The following is a 17389-nucleotide window of genomic DNA, read 5'->3' as shown; positions in this document are numbered from 1 at the left end:
TCTGGTTTATTCATATTGGTTGAAGGATTACTGTAGTACAGAGCACTTAAGGAGCTTCTTTATGAACAGTACCATGGGATCTTTTATGAGCCAAATGAGACTTTAATTTAATTTCCAGTATCACAGCCCTTCATCTTGGGCACAAACTTCTGACTTGGAAGCAAGAACGTCACTACTGAGCCAATCCTGACTCTGTGGACATTGATCTATACAAATGACTTGGTGTAGTTAAGATGGAATGAGCTTGGTTTTTCTTTTTCTGTCTTGTATGAAGTGGATACCAACACATTCACTAAATTTTGTTTATTCTTCGTATTTATTTTTACTTATAAACATGCACTTTTTGCCATATTGCCCACTTTAACAAATTCTAAATGCTTAACTGCAATCAATCTTAACATAAGGAGATTGAATGAGTGAATAAAAAATTAGATTACTTCATTTGGCTTTGTGTTCTCCTGGCTGGCCTCCCATCCTCCATCCTCCATAAACTTGAACTCATCCAAAACTCTGCTGCCCACATTCTAAACTACATCAAGTTCCCTGTTACATGAACACTGTTTGTTGGCTTACTTGGGAAATTTCCATGTTTCATATATTTTCATACTTTCTTACAACATAGAAGGCGGCTATGTCTGCCCATTGAGTTGATGCTGGCTCATGGAGAAATCCTATTCCCTAATCATTTTCCCTGTAGCTTATTCACCCTACATTCTCTTAACCTCTCCCCCACCCCATCACTCCACGGTCCCCCAGATTTTGGCACTCACCTAGCACTGGGGGCAGTTTACAGCGATTAATTAACTGATAAACCAGCATGTCATTGGGATGTGGGAGGAGACTGGACCATCCAGAGGAAACCCACAGCACTATAGGGAGCACATGCAAACTCCACACATGCAGCACACGAAGATTGTTGCAGCAACTCTAATTCAATGACTGAGTAATGGGTTGATAAAATTTTCATCCCAGACTACTAGAAGACAAAAGGGAAGAAATCACAGAGCTCTGATTGTCATTTTCCATTCTCTCTGGTTTTAGGAGTGGTGCCAGAGAATTGGATGACTGCTCATGTTGCGCTTTGCATAAAAAAAGGGAGGGAAGTAAGAATGTGTGAACACAAGGCAATAAGGGCAAAAGAACACAAGAAACTATGAGCAGGAGAAGCCACATGGCCCCTCAAGCCTGCCCTGCCATTCCAACATGATCATGGCTGATGTGCCCTGGATCTCTTCTCCTCTTCTATCCACTGAACGTGTTAGTGGGTAGATGGCTTTGAATTTAGGTCATAAGTGACCTGATGAAGATATAACAAATTTGGAGGAATAGAGTTAATTTATATTGCGAGTTTAACTGTCTGCAAAACAGGATGCTATCTCAATGTGCTTGTTTTTTTAATAGAATCTATTGATGCTAAATCCACGGGTGAAGACATGTGCCTCCCTTCGATCGACAGCAACAACCAAGATAGACAAAGCTCATTGGAAACGGAATGCTGCAAAGAACTACTCTGTAAGCATAGCTTCCTGGGGATAATTTTATGTTTTAGTCAGTATTGCTACCAAAATACTAAATTATAGAGAATATGCATTTGTGTGCCAAAGGCAATGTACATGTACGGTAGAGGATCACAGAATAGTTATCACACAGAAGGAAGCCATGTGGCCCATAGAGTTTGTGCCAGGTTTCAGAACAATCCAGCTAGTCCCGCTCTGCTCTCTGCTCCCCATGGACCAGCAATTCTTTTCCTTTCAAGTACTGATCTAATTCCTATTTGAACCCATGATTGAATCTGCCTCCATTACCTCCCATACAATGCATCCCCTCCAGCCTGTCCTTTCCAGATTTTAATCATTTGCTACATAAAAATATTTTGCCTCGTGTCACTTTTACTTCTTTTACCAATTCCTTTCATGCTGTTCCCTCTGCGATTTGACCATTACACCAATATGAGCAATTTCTCTTTATCTACTATATCTGAACTCTTCATGATTTTAAATACCCCAGTTAGAATCACTCACAAGTCTTATGTTCCCAGGTGCGCAACCCCAGACTCCTCAATCTGTCCACGTAACTGCATCCATGCCATCAATCTTAACAACTCATTTGGTGGCACAGTTGCACAGTTAGTAGAGCAGCTGCCTCTGAGCTGGAGCAACCCTAGTTCAGTCTTGAACTGGACATGATACACCACCTGTGGCTGAGGCAGTGTTTTATAAAGGTTCATCATTACATCCTTGCTCTTGTACTCTATGCCTCTATATACAAAGTCCAGAATCCTATGTGATTGCTTAACTGCCTTCTCTACCTGCAACAAACTATGCAAATAAACCCTGTATTTATCTTATTTGTTCCTTTAGCTTTTTCACAACTGCGGCCTTTAGTATATTTTGCCTCTCTTTGTTCTTCCTTTCAAAAAATAACATTTTACATCTTTTTGCTCTAGATTTCATCTGCCACATGTACACTGATTCCACCAGCTTGACAATCTCTCCTCATCAGAGTTCACCAAGTTCTAAGTTTTGTATTGTCTGTGAGTTCGGGAATTGTGCCCTTTACATCCAAGTCCAGGTCAATATTATAAATAAAAGGAGTGGTTGTATAAATAAAAGGAGTGCTCTGTGCTTCCCATCATTCCAAGAAACAACCCTTCCGTGCTTCTCTCTATTTCCTCTCATTTTGGCAATTCTCTATCCATTCTGAGACAGTCCCTTTTATCATGGACTTTACTCTTCATGATATTTCTCTTTTACGCTACATTATTGAATAAGTTTTGACAGTCCATGTACCTCACATCAACTGAATCTGCCTCATCAAAACAAAAGATGTCAATTTATTTAAACAAGATTTGCTTTAAACAAGTTCATACCAGCTTTTTCTGTTTAATTCTGTCTTCGGTTATCCTTGATTAAAACTGAAGAGAAATAGTCATTTAGTGCCTTTGCCATGGCCTCTGCCTCTGTGAGAAGATCTCCTTTTTGGTCTCTGATTAACTCAGGTCTCCTCAGTACATATTTACTATTACATGCATACAGAAGGCTACTAGTTTCTTTTATATGTCTACAGCCAATCTTTTCTCACACACTGTCCTTTCATAGTTTTTCTTTTACTTCACCTTTGAAGTTTCTATAATCAACCTGGTTGTATTACAAACCTGATAGCTGCCGTGTACTCTTTCTGTTTATGCATCATTTTATTTTTTATCCCTGACCACCATAACCTTTATCTTTGATTGCCTTACATTTCCAACGTGTAAGATATACATAGGCTATACCTGAATGATCCTCTCCTTAAAAGCTGCCCATTGTTTTACCTGCCAGTCTTTAATTTGAATTTATCCTGACCTAATCTATTCTCATCTCATTGAAGCCCTTGAAATTGGCCCACTCTAATTGACTGTTTTTACCTTGGAGTGGACTATAACCTTTTACATGCCTTATGATACTAAAATCACTGTTCCTTTATGTTTTCCTTTTGATCTGAGCTTCAATTCATCCTCCTCAGTCTTCAGGTACAAAGCAGAAAACATACTTGTCGAGAAAGTTCAAAACATACTTCATAAATTCTTTGCCCTTTATGTTTAATATCGCAGAATATACCAGGATAACTTAAGTTCCCCATTATCAATACTCTAATGTTTATACACATGCCAGTAATATCCATGCAGTTTTTCTTCTCTACATCCTTCCTGCTGGGTAGTTTCTTAACTCCATAAAATAGATTCTGTCCTCAACTGATGTAGAAATTAAGACAGATATCTATCACTGTTACAACATCATCATTCTATGATGCGGGGAGAGTGGTCTGATTTGTGATTTAACTTATAGAGTTCCCAATACAGCACTGCATAATAAAGATCTGGTTGTCCCAGATGTGCACAAAGGTGGCCATTCTTGGGACAATTCCGTTTCATTTCCCTCACACCAATAAAAAAAAGACCATGACTGGCACAATAAAATGCACCAGGTATATGGATGAATTTTAGCCAGAAGTGCCAGGATGAATTTTGGAATAGCATAATTCAACCTGGAAATGGTTTTCCATATAGCCCGTCAGCCCACCATGTCAGTGCTGACCATCAAGTACCTATCTATAGAAATCTCATTTGCCAGCTATGTCTACTATGTCTTGGCAATTCAAGTGCTCATCCAGATGTTTCTTAAACACTGTGGGAGTCTCTGCCTCTCAGTCTGCACATTATTGATTTCAACCATCCTCTGGGTGCAAGAATTCTTCCTCAGATCCCCTCTAAGCCTCATCTTAAACTCATTCCCTCTTAGAACCTCTGCTACTGGTAAAAAAAATTCTCGCTATCTACCCCATCTAAGCTTCTCATAATTTTCTTTACCTCAATCAGATCCTCTTCAGCTCCCTCTGTTCATTGGAAAACAAGCCCAGCTTTTTCAGTATCTCCTCATAACTGAAACATTCCATCCCAGGCAACATTGGGTGAATCCCCTTTGCACCTTTTCCAGTGCAATGACATCCTTCCCGTAGTATGCCAACCAAAAATACACACCGTATTAATTTGAATATTACTGTTTGCAAAAGTGATTGGCCTCATTTGGAGCAAAAGTAACAGCAGGGTTATTGGTGCCCATGGTATTAAGAAATAAATGCAGAAATTAGAGAGTTGCCCTCCAGGTTATCTTCTGCAAAAGTGGTGCTAGAGCAGAAAAGAATCCTAGAAATGTGGCAGAATTTAATAATTGGGATTTAAATTTAGGAGCTGTGATCGAGAAGTTTGTTAATGATACTGAAACTGGAATGTGATCGGAAGTGAGGAAACAAGCCTTAAGCTGCAGGAGGACATCAATGGACTTGTTAGGTGGGCATAAAAGTGACAGATGAAAGGTATTCCAGTGAAGAGTGAGATAACGCATTTAGTGAGGGCATAATAGGCAAAGCATTATCAGAAAGAAGAAATTAGGAATTTTGGAGTGAATGCCCTTAGATCCCTGAAAGTGGCATGGCAGGTAGATTAAGTGATAGAAAGGCAAATGAGATTGCATTTGTGGGCCAAAGCATAAAAATAGAGAGATAAAACACTAATTGCTTGAGTCACAAGAGAGACTGCGGATGCCGGAAATTTGGAGCAATGCACACAAAATGCTGGAGGAACTCAGCAGGTCAGGCAGCATCTATGGAGGGAAATGAACAGTCGACCTAATTGCTTGAGGATGTGTACTGTTCTAGTTGCCACACTACAGGACAGATATGTTGATTGAATTGAATTGGTTTATTATTGTAACTTGTATTGAGGTACAGTGAAAAATTTGTCTTGCATACTGGAGGGGATCCAGAGGAGATGTACAAAAACATTGTCAGAGCTGGAGAATTATAGAATTATATGAGAGGTTGATTAGGTTGGGGTTTTATCTTTGGAATACTGAAAATAAATTTAAATAAGAGAAGCCCCTACAGATGAACAGGAAGGATCTATTTCCATTGGCTGAGAGGTTAATGCCAAGGATCATGGATTTAAATTAGTTGCTAGAAAGTATTGAGGGGAGTTGAGAACTTTTTTTTCATCTCGAGGTAATTTTAAGTGTGGAGTCTCATTGTTTCAGAAGTTGGTTATTGAGGAGATTTAAATTTAAAAATACATACCCTTTTTACTTTTTTCATTTTTATTTCCCTCTCTCTTCTCATCCCTTTAATTTACCCTCTAGTTTATTTTTTAATGCAGTGTTTAATTGAATTAACTCTTCTAATTTTGCAATTCTTGGCTCATACTCTGTGCGGCTTGGTATGGATTATTAATCGGTGTGATTATTAAGAAAATGCACCATTGTTTGTTTTGTCACTGATCCCTTGTAGAGTCTTGCCAAAGGACCTTTCCAAGTACCCCAAGTCCCAGTGCACAACCCCATAAAAATTCTCTGGACAAATGTAAACCTAATGAGTTGCTATGGTGTGTACTTGCTGCTGACCACAAACTCCAAACCATTGTTTTGCAGGACAAAAATGACCTTGATAGATTTCTTACTTTTTTCTTCTGCCTTACCCCAAATGAGCATTGTGCCACAACGTATTTTATGTGGCAGCCAAGCTTAGAGCGGGAGAAACCTATTTGATGATGTAGCATATCTTATTCATTTAAACTGGAATTGAATTTTGAAACTCGATAGATTTAAATTCTGCATAGTACTGCATTTAATGCACTAGTTAACATGTTGATGATAAATTTCAGTCTATGCTATTATAACTCAGTCGTTAACCTGATTTGTTTTAAATGGATTCTTGACAGCATTAAAATAGCACAGACAGGAACAGATCACAGTGTACCAAGCAGGATGCACTTGAGCTGCCTGGAAGTCCAGTATATTCTGTATTTAAAGTCATCAGTACCTGAATATCATTTGCACTTGGAATCAAATAAGCTGGTGAAAAGCTTGGTAATATTCAGCTGCACAAAATTGTTAATATGAATTTCAAAGACATCATCAGCAAAGAGTCTAGTAAACAAGGAACTGTTATGTACAGTTAAACTAGATTCAGCTGTGTACAACCCGGTTGGTTGGACTCAGAAGAAAACTGATGTAGAAAATAGAAACGTCAACTTGCTGCTGTAGGGAATACTACTCCAAAGTGTTGAAATATGTTATTTACAATGTTTCATTTCCCACCACTTGATTTCTCTCAACTTGATGAATACAAAGGTCATCTAAAAATTATTTTATCTTAAAAAGTAGTACTGCTAGTTTTTTTTTACACATGTATTCTCACAATGCCAAGCAATTAGCTGGATTTGAGTGGAAATGTGTTGCAATTTTTTCTATCTCCCGAAAAGTTCAAGTTATGATTAGTAAGTTTGCTTAATGCATGGAAATTGTTCATGTCATAGATAGTGAAGAAGGTTGTCTAATGTTGCAGCTAGATATATATTAGATGGAGAGTTGAATAGAGCAATGGCAGATAGAATTTAATCCTGACAAGTATGAGGTAATGTATTTTGGAAAGTCAAATAAGGGTTGGGCATACGCAATAAATGGTAGAGCCCTAAGAATTAGTGATGAACAGATAGACCTAGAGGTGCATGTTCATAGGTAAATGGGTGGTGAAGAAGGCATATGGCATACTTTTCTTCAACGGACAGCGCATGGAGTATAATAGTTGGTTAGGCTGCTGTTGGAATATTGTGTGCAGTTTTGGTCACCGCACTCTAGGAAGGATGAGATTGTGCTGCAGAGGAGATACATCAGGATTTTGCATGCATTGGAGGACTTTAGATATAATGAGAGATTGGATAGACTGGATTTGTTTTCCCTGGAGTGAAGGAGGCTAAGGAATGACCTGATAGAAACATATAAAATTATGGGAGGCATAGATAGGGTAGATAGCAAGAATCTTTTTCCCATGGTGGGGTTTTGTCTAAAATAACAAGGCATAAGATTAAGGCGAGGGGGAAGAGGCTTAGAGGGGGTTAGAAGGGAAAGTTTTTTTACCCAGAGAATGGTTGATATCTGGAATGCACTGACAGAGGAGGTGGCAGAGGCAGATGCAATCAGATCATTTAAGCGGCATCTAGACAGGAACTTGAATAGCCAAGGTATAGAAGGCTGTGGACTTAATGTGATCTAATAAGATTAGTATAGATGGGTAGAATGGCCCATTTCTGTGCTGTATACCTCTATGACTCTACGAGGAGTCAGTGGCAATGCGCATTTTCTTAAGGAAACTTTCAGAGCACCTTGAATCCTTTTTGTGTTCACCTGGTAATCACTTCCCATAATAGTGGGACATGTTGCTCACATGCCTGACACCAGACTCCCGAAATGGATTTTTAGATACTCTGTTGTATCAGCTACTGGTGTCAGTTAGCTGCTGACTACCTTCAGTAATAGCTGTTCTTTTGGTACACCAAACAATCTGTTGGAGGAACTCACTGGGTCGAGCAGCATCTGTGGGAGGAAAGGAACTGTCTATGTTTTGGGTCAAAACCCTGCATAAGGATAGGACGTTTTGACCTGAAACAACAACAATTCCTTTCCTCCCACAGATACTAATCGACCCAGTGAGTCCCTCCAGCAGATTGTTTGTTGCTCCAGATTCCAGCATCTGCAGTCTCATGTGTCTCCTGTTCTTTTGGTCGCTTTATTCTTGTTAGTTGTCTTAGTGAACAGCAAGACAAAATAACCCGTAGGTACTTTTCTGGGAAGGAAAGAGGGAGAGGGGCACAAGAGAATATTGGGGTGGAGTACAATAAAATCCTGAGGCTGGAGGAAATCTTTGGAATCACATAAAAAAATATACAATTCTTCAAGTAGTATCATTATATATTTTGGCAGGAAAACTGTGGTGGAGATAAAACAGAATGTAATTGAACTGCAGTATCATTGGTGATGAGAGGACCCATCAGTTCGTACTATAGCACCACTACCTGTAATAGTCCATTCTCTTGATATTGCCAGGATTGCGAAAGTATAATTAAACCATGAAGCAGAAGAATCATTGCAACTAAGAGAAGAATCTTTTTCTCATAGTGCTCTACACAAAGAATCATACCTACAGTATGTACTTTGAGATGGTGGAGTTGGAAAGTGGGATAATTGTACCAGTGTGCACCGGTGTAATTCACTGCTTCTTTTAGAATAATTCATTCTGCCCTGATTTTCATATTTCCAATGTAAATTCCATTATCAGCAGTTATAAAGGAATTGCTCACGTAAATGCTGTAATTATAGCTTCTTATAGCACCTCCACTAGGAGAGGGCACAATTATGGTGTGACATGTTTACATTGGCAGTGTCCATTTTAAATCTGGACATGGCATTATCTTGCTAAAAAAATGATAGGAAGCGCTTTTTGATATGAAATTTTATAAAATAGATGATTGCTGAGGAGGTGGAGTTGCATATCAACGTTAGTATGATTTGATAATTAGGAGTTCACTGAATTGGGTAAAATGTATGGTTGTAATGTAATTGTAAGTTGGAGATACATGTAGCCTGAAACGCCATTAATAGAAACTCCTAATGAACATTATGATACTAAAAGCATACTTATTAATTAATTATTGCTGTTCCCACAGCTTCTAAAATGCATAAATCTGTGATCTTAAAGAAAGCCCAAAATGTTATTCTGCTTGATGTTAAAAAGCTGAGCTGTGGAACTTTTGGTATATTTTGAATGATGTGCTGTATTTCAACATACAATGTAAATAGCTTTTTTAAAATTAATTTTAAACCAGTTTTGCAAAAAAAATGTTTTTGTAATTTAAAAAAAATCCAACTTGGGAATGCATTGAAGGTTTTGAGCCTCTGGCTACTGTAATCCTTTGAAACAGCAGCAGCAATTAAATCATTGGAACTATTGCTATTGCCTTATGAGAAAATAGTGTTATTTTTCATCTGTGTTCTTCTGAAGAGCTATCAAGAATATGCATTTCAATTGCATTGATATGGAAAAGAATTACAGTTTTCAAAAAATTTTGTTTGTAAAATTTCTTCAGAGGAAGATTATAATACATTCAATATAATTTTTTATTAAAAATACAGTACAAAATTCATGAAGAACCCAAAGGTAACAGTTCTGTTCATTTTAAGCAGGCCAAGTAGTCAGATGCAAATGTAGATTCAACAGCAAACTTAAAGAACCAGTCCTTTATGTAATATCCTATTTATTAGAGCTATGGTGCACAGTGAATATGATTATTGTTGACTGTGTGTAAATCATTTACTTACCAAAGATGTAATAGATAAAATTTAATTGAGAGCTTTGATATATCAGATTAATTCCACAAATAATAATGAGTGAGAAAGGTATTCATGAGTGGAGCAAACCCTGTGTCTTATGGTTCTTCATTGTTGGGTGTATATAATGCATGACTAATGAATAAAACATTTGTTTTATTCATTAGTTATGCATTTTTATGTAGCTTTAATGAGGACTATTAAAAATGTGGAGGGCTCATTTATACTCATTAGGTTCCATAAGCTGCACTCAGTTACATAGGAATATCCAAGACTGGAATCCCTCTAGCCAGTCTAGATCATTTCAGTCAGTCCCAGAGTTCAAACAAGTGAAATATTTCTTTTTCTCCCTTTTATATTCATGATTCTTTGGTTATGAAAAATGGCCCATGTGTCTCCAAACTTTACTGACTTTGTGAATCCCTGCTGCCCCATTTCTGCCATGAATTGGTTACCATCTTGAAAACCAATTCTGTCAATGAGACTATTAAAGTTCCTTCTTAATAATGCAAAATTATGATGAATTGTTTAACTCATGGGGATATTGCTGTAAAACAGCAATATATTGTATATACAGCAGTATATTGCTGTAAACAGCTTCCACTTGACTCTTCATCTCAATCCTGAATAGATGAATTTGAGACTGTGACCCCTGCTTACAGATGCCCCAGCGAAGGAAATATCTTTGCTGCATTTACTGTTTCAAACCTTGGAAGAATTTTGTATGTTTCAATGAGATCATCTCTTATTCTTATGCTAAAGCGTATAGGCCCAATTAACCTTTATAATTTCAGTATGTTGCCAAACAGGATTTGCAAGATGCTTAAAGAAGTTTATTGGACCTCATGACATCATTTAAATATAGCCGCTGCATATTAAGATAAAGTTAATATACAGTTGTAATTCTACATTTACAATTTAGCAGCTCAGAGCACCCATGTGCACTCCTAAATTGCCAAGCAGCTATAGAAAAAGTTTCTTCGTGCTACAATGAGAGATGCAGTTGTAATATTACTGCACTCCAAAAAGCAGCCAGGAGGTCCTCCCTTTAAATACCTAATGTTAGAAAACAAAAATGAATTCATTTTTGCAGCCTGCTCTGGGATGTACATCAAGATCATTGCACAGATATAAATTAAAATGATTTCAGACAGATTAAATTTTCATGTAAGGAGAGTTCAAGGAAACTGGCCATCATTTCATTAGAGCAAAGAAAGTAACAAGGAATCTGACATGATGCTTCCAAAATATTTTAGTTTCTGTTAGGTATATAGCAAAAAAGTATTTACAGAGGTTGGAGAGTCGATTAAAAAGGTCAGAAATTACAGCTCTTCACCAAATAGAAAAAGGGAGATGAATTCATATTATTTTTGTCCAAATGGTTGTAAGCAGTAATTCATTCTATCTTAAATGGAAATGAAATGAACATTTGAAAAAGAAATGATTTGGGAAAAGGTGGAATATAAGGTGCGAGAGCATGTGATGAGTTAAATGGCTGGTTTCTAGACTGTAAAATTTTACAACTTTGCTTCAGATTACTTCCTTTTAAGTACACAGAAACACCAACTTTCAGATGGCAGTAAACAGAGGTCCAGCTTACATTTACTAAGGTAAAAATATTTAGTTTTGATTGATCAAAGATTTATACCTCTTCACCCTGAACCTTAAGAAACCTTCATGCATAGTATCTCAGACCATTCAATTCATCCTTAACTTCCATGCTGGTTGAACTTTATTGCATGCAGTTAGTCAATATCAAGGTCCTAATTTTAGGAATTGTTTTACTAACCATTACAGCTTCTCTCCTGCTTTGAATTACTCTATGGCCTCCATGTCCTTATCCAAACTTTTAGCTGCCTCACCCAACAACTCTTTATCTGGTCCAATATCAATTATTGTCTGAACACACTCCCATTGAGCACCTTAAGATACACTTAAATGTAAGTATTGTTGCATTGAGGATTGTGTGACTTCGAGCTTTGATGACCACACCCCAGTGTACAGGTAAAATACCGATTAGTAATTATATTGGTATAATTCTCTAATTATTGTAGGATAACTGGTAGCTTAAACCATCAAAGTGCTTCCCTCCTCAAAGTAGTTATGGTGTCTGAATCCCTACCAACAGACAGACAACTGGTTCCAGCCCAGCTAAGAGCATGACAGTATATATGTTGAAAGCAATTGATCACTTGGGAAAATCCTTAAGTGATACGCACACAATATTATTGTAGGTGACCAATGTTACAGTTTGCATCACAGAATTGCATATTTTCAGCCCAAAGTAAGTCACACCGTATTGGTCTTGCCAATCAAAGAATGGGCCCATGTCTGAAACCTTTGTTTAGAACATCAGTGGAAAGGCATTCAATTGTTGCTCACCCTCAGTTACCTTTTGAACTATGTGCATTGCTTACCGCAATCTACTCTGCTGGCAAATTGCCATGGATGGCCAACTGGTGCCAGCAGCTCACTGGTGTCATGTAATTGAGGCCTGATGCCCAACATTGAGTGGCATGCTGGGTGATGGGACGTGTGTCCTGTCTGTTCTGGTCCCATGATTGCTCCCTGTGACCTATTTGATTCTGACACAAATCAGTTTCCAGGCCTCTGTCACGGTCTTGTCCTCTTGTACCATTTTTTAAAGCCTGAATTAGTGTTAAACATGTACTTAAGGTACTGCCTAAAGATGAGCAGAAGGGATAACTAATTAAGTATAAACAAATTGCAGTATTGTTAGGAAAGAGTGGGAAATTTTGACTAACTGGAATGCTGTGGAAAGTGTTGGTACATTTTGATGAGCCAATTTACTTCATTCTGTGCTGTAATAGTTATATAATTCTATAGTATAACTAACAGTATTTGCATCTAAATAATGTGTAAGAGGTGGAATACAGATTCCTCTTTGTTCTTTAAGCACATACAGTGACATGGCATTGTGTTGTTAGGTTCCTCTGTGCCCTATATCATGCCTACATATTTCGAGGGAGATGTCATTAGAATACCATACTTAGAATAAGATTAAAGGTTTTTCAAGTCACGCGATGTAGAAAATAAAATCTAATTTTGCATTCATGGTTACCAAGAATGACTGTGGTCTGGACAAATAACTTGCAGCAGTTATGCTCCATTCTTGATGGAATATACTAAGAAGATTTCAGAAATGTGTAGACTGTTATAATTTGGTAGTTGAATCTGAGGAAACTATTCTGGAAACAAACCTGTCAGACAGGAACTTGAATCTTTTTTGGAATTAATGTACTTTTCTTTAATATTTCCACTGAGACAAAAGTTGTAATGAAAGCTTGTTAGGCAAATGAAGAAGCAAATTTACAAGTGTAGTTTGTAACTAATTAATTTTTTTTTCTGTTTTACTTTATGTATATGTACTCAAAACATAACCCAGCATTTCAAAATAGCAAACAATTCAAGCATATGTCATAACCAAATGATATTTGCAAGCAAGTGGATTTTGCACATTAAGCTTTACATATGTTATTCATATTGCTTAGAAAAAAAAGTAAAGGAAGGCTTTCCTTCATACAACTCCTTTCACCGTCTCAGGACATCCCAGACTACTTCACACCAATGAAGTACTTCTGTTGAAGCATGCTTACTGTTCTCACAAAGGTAAGCCGAAAGCCAGAAGTACAAAAAGCAAAATTTTCAGGTGCTGCAAATATGAAACAAAAACAGAGTGTGTTGAAAACACTGAGCAGATCAGTTAGTATCTACGGAGAGAGAAAATAAATCAAATTGATGACCTTTATTCAGAACTTTTAGCTACCCTCTGAAATGGCCAGACATTCAAGATTTAAAATGGGCTATAAATATTGCCCTTACCAAAGACATCTGCAGCTACAGTAAAATTGTAACTTTTTAAGGACACAATCATTAACAACAGCAGCTTCCTTTGAGGTGATGCTTCTTGGCTTTAGCCAAACTGAAATCTGTCATTCAGTCAAAAGTAGGCCATATGGATGTAATTTTTTTCTGAATTGGTGCTCCACCATTCCTATAATCTTGCATTAATCGTGTTCAGAGCATAGTTAGATATTAAGCGAAGTTTTCATTTTATAAATTGAGAATAACTTGGCATGTCATTTGTCACTTAGAAAGATTGATACTGCTCTTTTCAATTAGCCAGAAGAAATGTTCATTGTCTTTATACCTAACTAACTTAATCAAAGAGACAAAAAATGTTAAACCCTCCAAGAGGTCAAAATTTTCTCCTTGATCTCTAAAAGATAATTAACAGCAGTTTAAAGTGTTTAAAACGACTGACTTGATTTCCTCTATAACTGCAGATATAAAACCACATTGTTTCATTATTTTTTTCCTTTCCTTGTATTGTTCAATTTGTTCTCCATGTTGTAAATTATGAAAATTGCTGGAATTGTGGATAGAGAGGAAGAGGATATGGATCAATTGGAAATTTGGGTGGAGAAATGGCAGATGGAATTTAATCCAGACAAATGTGAGGTGTTGCATTTTGGGAGGTCATATGTAAGAGGAAAGTATACAATAAATGGCAGGACCCTTAAGAGCATTGATGTACAGAGGGATCTTGGGGTGCAAGTCCATAGCTGCATGAAAACAGCAATACAAGTGGATAGGATGGAGAAGAAGGCATATGGCATACTTGACTTCATTGGTTGGGACATTGAGTATAAAAGTTGGGAAGTCATGTGACATCTATATAAAACTTCAGTTCGGCCACATTTGGAGTGTTGTGTGTAGTTCTGGTCGCTGCATTACAGGAAGGATGTGGAGGCTTTGGAGAAGGCACAATGAAGATTCACCAGGATGTTGCCAGGATTGGAGAGTATTAGCTATAAGAAGAGGTTGGGCAAACTTGGATTGTTTTCTCTGTATGTTGGAGTCTGAGGGGCGACCTGATCGAATTATGAGAGGCATAGATAGAGGAGAATGTCAGAATCTTTTTCCCAAAATGGAAATGTCAAATACTAGAGGGGGAAAGTTTAAAGTAGATGTGCAAGACAAATTTTATACGCAGGGAATGGTATGTGCTGGAATGCGCTGCCAGAGAGGTGGTAGAAGCAGATATAATACCAAATCTTTAAGAGGCATTTAGACAGACACATGAACGAAAAGGGAATAGAGGGATTCTTTGATCGCTAAAATGGTTAGTGTTTGTTTGTTCTAATTGCATTCTTTCTTGTAAAAATTGTGTATAATTTATGTTTAATTTATGTTTCTCTTTTGAATGCTGCTTATGTTATGTGCCTGTGATGCTGCTGCAAGTAAGTTTTTCATTGCGCCTGTGCATACATGTACTTTTGCATATGACTTTTACTTTGATACAGACCACGTGCAGGAAGATGGGATTAATTTGAATTGGCATTATGGTCAGCACAGACATGGTGGGCTGAAGGGACTGTTCCTGTGCTGTACAGTTCCATGTTCTATGCATGGAGAAAATACAGAATCCTGATTCATCGTGAGCTTGTGCAAGATATCCAATATGTGTTGGAGCTATCATTCCTATTATTTTTGAGTGGACCTCACACACTCGATGATGTACGACAGATACAACAGCATGTTTACTGTCAGTACAATAGTATTCACTGGGTCTTCATGCCCTGAGGTTGCTACTGTTACATCATCTCAACCTGGCCCGCTGTCTGGACTTGATACCTGTGCTGACTGTCCGCCTGCACTGACCTATTCCAGATGTGGGGGACCAAATGAACTGACCCTCTCCACCTGTGAGACAGAGTGAGTTATGTGAAGTGAGTGGGCCTCAAAAGTCATAGCCTGAGGTTCCAATCTGCAATACCCTGATGGTCTTTATAGCTCACTGTTGTCAAAGGCTTTTAATCTGTTTATAAATGTCTCTGATGGTCAGCTGAATGTATAGCTTGGGGCCAGATGTGAAGTGCATTTGCCCCTTTTTCCAGCTTGTCTGCACTTAAACATTGCGTTCAATGGCGAGAGGTTAGGCTGACTTCCAGCCCACCTCAGACTTCTGCTTTTGACCAAACTTGCACGGAGATTGGAGATGAACTGAGCCACAAATGGCTGACAGCCGGCAATTTCCAATAGAACAACTGGCTGTCATGCAGTTTAATTCATGCCATTAGTATCAAGGTCAAAATGCTCTGAATTTTTATAGCTAATTTAAATTAGCAATACAAAAGTGCTTTAAGTATAGTCAATCAAATAAACTGTATATATGTGTGATCCATTATGTTCTATTAATAACAAAGGGCACAATTTTCTATCTCCCCTTAGAGCTGTTAATCCCTCTTGTTCACCTTAGCTGCATTAGTAGATGGTTTAATGTATTTATATGACGGATTATCATTTCTACTTCTTTCATGTGTACTTAAATACAAAGAAATTGAGGAAGTACCATCAGAACCAGTTTATTTAACAAAACAAATACACATTTGTGCTGAGACCTCCATAGTCATGTGTGATGAGAATTTGCAGTGAGCTTCGTGGAATGGTAAGATACAAACATGGAGAGGCAGGGGAGAAAGGCACAGACCCGGGAGGGGACCAGTGTTTTCAAGAACTTTAAAGAAGACATAAAGGTGAGAGTCAGAGAGGTCAAGGGTGTCTTTTTTTTTGATGAGGTGTGATAATGGTGGTTTTGAAAGAGAAATGAACAGTGCCTGAAGTGGACAAAGCTTATTTCACTGTCAACTGTCTATGAGCCAGGAGGAATTGATCAAAGCTTTAATAGAAAAACATTCATTTTAATAAATATATTTACACTAGTGTAAAATATTCCTCAAAGTTGTGGAAGTATTGTGCTTTTACTCGAGCAAAACTGTTGTACCTTTTGATATTGAATTCCAGAATTGAATGGCATATTGATCCTGCCGAATAGATTCTTGTCTGTACTTCAAGCCCAATGGGTGATGCAGACATCCTCATTAGATTGTGTTAGTCCATCTGGCAGTGAGGTAATGGTTGCTTGAAACCCAAAGGACATTACAAAGGTTTTGATTTTCATTTATGAGAGACATGTGTACATTGATTCTGAACTAGGTGACTGCAATTTACTGAAGTGAAGCAGCTGAACTCGGTATTGCTTTGAGGTGAAAATCAGAACAGACATTAGAGTGCCTCTGGCAATTCACTATGAAAAATTGTGGAAGTAGTTGTGTTAGACTGCTCTCTTCTGTAAACAAACATGACTGACTGATTGTCTACCAAAATAAATATAATTCAGTTTTGAAAGTCATAGAAAATTTATGTAGTGTGGGGACAAAAATCAAGTATTTTCCCTGCAGAATTATAGCTATCTGTATATACTGTCTGTACTTCTTAAACAAAAATATATTTCCCATAATTGTAAGGTCATTGCCCCCACCTGTTTGAAAATAAATGACTCCATGTGGAAATGCATTGTGTGTTCACAGAGTGGCTTTTCACAGAATTGCAGAAATTTACAGCACAAAGCTGGCAATTCAGCCAACTCTGTCCATGGCTCTGGAACAACTATCCAGCCTACTCCCACTTGGCCTGTGGTCTTGTGAACATACAAGAACTATTTTGATGCAAGGAGGTTTCTGCCTCTGTTACTTCTTCAAGCAGTGTTCCTGATCTGTGCACCTTCTTCCTCTTTCTTATCACCTGTCAATTACATTAAACCTTTTCCCTTGCATTTTGAGCTCTCTGCTAAAGGATATAGGTTCTACTTATTTGCAATATGCATGCCT

The 17389-nt window shown here is 37.7% G+C and overlaps 1 protein-coding gene across 10 annotated transcripts in view; it reads left to right on the top strand.

The window, feature by feature from the left end:
• LOC127568515 (dihydropyrimidine dehydrogenase [NADP(+)]-like) overlaps window positions 1-17389 on the top strand; it is a 581379-nt gene that overhangs the window by 95415 nt on the left and 468575 nt on the right. For all 10 annotated transcript variants that reach the window (XM_052012359.1, XM_052012358.1, XM_052012364.1 and 7 more), the window contains one exon: window positions 1402-1512. In XM_052012359.1, coding sequence (XP_051868319.1) covers window positions 1402-1512 — 111 coding nt within the window. The remainder of the gene's footprint in view (window positions 1-1401; window positions 1513-17389) is intronic.

This window comes from Pristis pectinata, chromosome 3, assembly GCF_009764475.1.
Source record: "Pristis pectinata isolate sPriPec2 chromosome 3, sPriPec2.1.pri, whole genome shotgun sequence".
NCBI lineage: Eukaryota > Metazoa > Chordata > Chondrichthyes > Rhinopristiformes > Pristidae > Pristis > Pristis pectinata.
The sequence above is the reverse complement of the archived record's forward strand: the minus strand, read 5'-3'. Positions and strand labels throughout refer to the sequence as shown.